The 4570-nt window shown below is 27.9% G+C and overlaps 1 protein-coding gene across 1 annotated transcript; it reads right to left on the bottom strand.

Annotated features, from left to right (window-relative positions):
- Window positions 1-2566: 2566 nt before the first annotated feature.
- On the bottom strand, window positions 2567-4268 carry LOC145012349 (B3 domain-containing protein At2g36080-like). Its single transcript, XM_078971142.1, has 3 exons — window positions 3762-4268; window positions 3269-3399; window positions 2567-2749 (listed from the first exon to the last, which is right to left on the bottom strand). The coding sequence occupies exons 1-3, from the start codon at window positions 4189-4191 to the stop codon at window positions 2705-2707; spliced, it is 606 nt and encodes a 201-aa protein (XP_078827268.1). The 5' UTR covers window positions 4192-4268; the 3' UTR covers window positions 2567-2704.
- Between the last annotated feature and the right edge of the window lie 302 nt (window positions 4269-4570).

Below are 4570 nucleotides of genomic sequence, written 5' to 3'. Positions count from 1 at the left end.
GTTTCAGTTTTGGTTTCACGTACTTCCGCAAGTAAAGAGAAGAGCTCGGGATGATGGCATCACACACACCACAACTTCAGTTTTAACCTGGGACTCGGTTTAGTTTTTCTTAGATATGACTTGACATAGTTTGATACAGTTTTTTTTCACGACACTTATTTATGGTTTTGAGATATTGACGTATGAGTTTATTCTATGTCATTCGATATTATGGTTTTAGTATTATTTAAACAAATTTTTTTTGGGTCGTATCTTGGGTTGTTTCAGGTAGGTCAGCACCTTAGAATGGCTTGACATGGGTAGGTCGCGCAACCCATAAATGTCCGACAGTATGTATGATTGTATGGTATGTGGTATGATGGGGGAATTCACTAAGCTCTGTACTTACAGTTTTTAATTTTGGTTTCAGGTACCTCTTCAGCTAAGGGGAAGGAGCCAACAGGGTAGCAGTGCATCGCACACATATGATGAACCTTGGGATTGTACTCTGATATTTTTCCATCTGATGTTATGATTTTCGAGACTTGTGATTTGTGATTTGATGTTTTGAAATGATAGCAACGATTTTTTCCGTAAACTATTTTTATAAGTAATTAAACAAAATTTTTTGGGATCCCGATTTTGGGATGTTATAATTTTCCACTAAACTAATTAACTAAATAGTGTTTGAATTGATTGATAACAAAATAAAAGCTTAGATATGAAATTTAATACGTACTTAAATTTATATTAAATGTTAAAATATTTTTACAAGTAAATTAATTAATCATTTGTTTGATAATTTGGATAAAACATATGGAAATATCGTCTTAAAATCTGATTTTGATACAACTTAAAAGCTATTTGTATGAAAAAAAATGTGTTATATATTTTGTATTTAATTGTGAATGGTGTATGAATCGATATATTAAACTATCAATATTTGTTTTAAACTGTGTATATTGTTATAGCTGTGATTTAAATTGCGATTATTATTATTATTATTATTATTATTATTATTATTATTATTATTATTATTGTTGTTGTTGTTGTCGTGGTTGTTGTTGAAATTAATTATGAACTTAGAAAGAATGGGCAGTTAAGAGATAATTTAGATAAATCATATAAAAACGTCTTCTTGACATTCAATTTTGATACAACTTGCAAGGTGTTAGTTAAAATGATTGGAAAAAAATGATTTATATGTTTTGTATTTAACTGTGAATGGTATGTAGATCGGTGTAATTAAACTGTGAATATGTGTTTTAAATTGTGAATATTGTTTGAGCTATAATTTTAAATTGTAAAAATTATTTGAACTTGTGATTTTTTTTGTTTTTTTTTTTTTTTTTGTAAAATTGATTGTGAACATAGATGAATGTTTTCTTGAAACTCGACTTTGATACAGCTCACAAGGTGTTCGTTAAAATGATTAGAAAAAAGAATGTTTTGTATGTTTTGTATTTAACTATGAACAATATCGATGTATTAAATTGTGGATATATGTTTTTACTGTGAATTGACTGTATTAGTTGTAATGATTGTATTAAGCTGTGAATTATTTGTATTAAGCTGTGAATTTTTTTATATATTTTTTGTTTACTTTTAAATATGAGATCAAAAAATCATTATACATATATACAATTTTATCTAATTCTGAATAAAACATTTAAAATTTAAGTTGTGAAGATTTTTGTAAATAAACTTTGAAAGAAGCACTAACCTATAGATCTATAAGTGTATATATATATATATATATAAGTTTTAAGTTGAGAACATGGTTGTGAGTATATAATTTTTATGCATTAAACTGTTAACTTTTTATACTAAGCTATTAATTTTGTGTACTGCACTGTGAATTGATTTTATTAAGCTATGAATTTTATAAATTATATCTTAAAATATAACTGATTTATGATGAATGTTTGTTTTAATTTGTTTGTGAATATATTTATTTTTTGAGTTGTATAAATATGGAAGACTATATTAATTTTTATAATTATTTTGTATTAAATCAAGATGAGTAAATGAGTAGGTTTTATTAAACCGTGATTATAGTATTTAAATTGTTAATGTATTAATTTAATTACAGATCTGATTTCGAAGAAATAATGGTTGCGATGTTGCTTCAGGTATTTGCTGGCAGCGTATGGTGGTGGTGGTAGAGTTCATGTTTTTGTGTTTTGATTTTCTTAAATTAGTGAATTATTGTAAAATAGTTTGTTTTAAGTTGTGAAGTTTTTACACTAAACTGTAAATGGACTATATAAAGTTATTTTTTATATCAATTTTGTGTTAAAATATAAAAGCATATATAAATGAAAATATTAAACTGTAAAAATTACAAATTTGTTCTTATCGTACCAAAAGCACAAAAAAATAAGGAATTTTATCATGTTTTATAAGAGTATGATGTAAATATTTGCTAATTAATGGGGGTTTTTAGAGTTATTAATCTTTTGAGGTTCTTATTTGAACCATCCCATATATATATATATATATATATATATATATATATATATATATATATATATATATATATATATATATATATATATATATATATATATATATATATATTGTTGGAAAGAGACAGGAAAAGGGAAAGGACATTAACAATAACATTTAACACTGGTGATGGGGATGAATCGTAATGCAATGAAACATCATCAACCTTAAAATGAATTTTCAGGGGGGGGAATCCCTACAGTACCCTTTTCTCTGACTACATATGCCTCCATGGCCCCATCTCCAAAATACCCTCTTTCTCCTGCACTCCCAAACAAATTTACCCATCCAATCAAATATTTATTTTCCTGTTTAAATATTTTTTAATTAAATATAAATATTTGAATAGTATGTATACTCAGGAAAATTACAAAATTGATGGCCCATTTAGTAAAATCGCCATTTTTTTTTGTTTCCATATGTGATTATCATGTTTACAACATGGCGATTTTAGGAATCACAAATATGCTTTTGAAATAATCATCAACACTGGAAATTAAAAAAAAAAAAAAAAAAAAATGAAATTTTGCTAAATGTATTATTATATATTTTAAAGTGTACCATATTTTATGAACTTTTATTCAAGTTACTTATAAAAAATAGTAAAAATATTTTGCAATTGTCTCATTGCTTGATGTTTGGCTAAAAATAAATAGATGGGTAGTTTTTTAACTAAACCCATCAATGTTGATATTTTTTGTGATTATCCTGAATATTATATAATTTAATTAATTATTTATCTTACAGTTAAATTTTTAATAGCTAAATGTGGAATAATTACCATTTTAGTAGTAAAACAACCATTATCAGGTGTGGGTGCCTTCATGTCACTTATTGAATCCTCCTGAGCTTCAAAGGTCCTACATTCCAGATTCACGCCAAAAAGCCTCACTGTTTTATACTTCATCATCTCTGTCTCAAATAAATAATAAATATTCTCAGACAAGAAAAAATATATGCTTATATAATTATAAATATAAATAAATATTAGAAATGAAAAATGCATTTTCCGATACTTACTTATTACAAAATGTTACTTCTCTTTTGTTCTATTACAATATATGACTTAAAAAATGTTATCCATATATACAAAAAAAAAAAATCTATTGATATGATTGTAAAGAGTTTTGAAAATGTATTATTTTAATTAGTATGGAAAAACTTGAAAGCACATTGTTATAAATAAGATGCCATAATGAACAAATAATGATACAAATTATTTCTTTTACATTTAACCCTTTAAAAGTCAAATACAAAGTAACAAATTAAATAACCTGGCTTTTCCGATGAAATCCAACCGTCGTTCATCCGCCGCCTCCACCCAAGAACCATGACTGGAGTAGAGTCCACCACCTGCCGTTGAAAAAAAACGACGTCGCCGGCTTCAAGCTTCTTCTCTTTAACAAAACGACTCCACCCTTTCGTGAAAACGTAACTCTGACTGCTATTCCAGTAGGAGTACCGGAACTTCCACTGCTTGCCGGATTCATCCACCACGCTCAGAACCAGGCTGCCGGAGATGACCGGAAGGTATTTCTCGGCGTACTGTTTGGGGATGACGAGGCGGTTGAGCTTCCCGACGTCACTGGGAGTCAGTCGTTTCTCAAACATGTGTTCTTTTACAAACGTTTGGTGGTGAAAATATTCATGGTCTGGATTCATATTGAGCTTCAAAGACATGTTAGTGGGTGTGACATGGAACATCGATACGAATAGTGGTGTCTACTGTACCTTTTAAGGGGTTTAAGATTTGGTTTGCGTGGTTAAAAAGCAAGGGAAAATAGTAATAAGATTGAAAGGTTGAAGGTCGAAGGAAAAACATTTACATTTTTGTAAAAAGGGTTATTTTTTGTACAGCTTTGACCTTGACATATGTATTGTATTATCTATTGGCATCATATGAAATGTAAATTAGATAATATTAAAGTTGTATTCCACAAAAACTCCAGTCAATATTGAAACTGAAAACGATACTCCAATATTGTGTTTGAGTCGGTATGTCTAGCGGGCAATTCATGTTTACTTACTTTATTATTAGTTAACAAAAATGTTATTGGTCTGATTATGTAGTTTATTGTAAATA

The sequence above is a fragment of the Lactuca saligna genome, chromosome 8 (genome assembly GCF_052625555.1).
Source record: "Lactuca saligna cultivar CGN05327 chromosome 8, ASM5262555v1, whole genome shotgun sequence".
Taxonomy (NCBI): Eukaryota; Viridiplantae; Streptophyta; class Magnoliopsida; order Asterales; family Asteraceae; genus Lactuca; species Lactuca saligna.
Note: the sequence above shows the minus strand (reverse complement) of the source record. Positions and strands in the feature narration are given on the sequence as shown.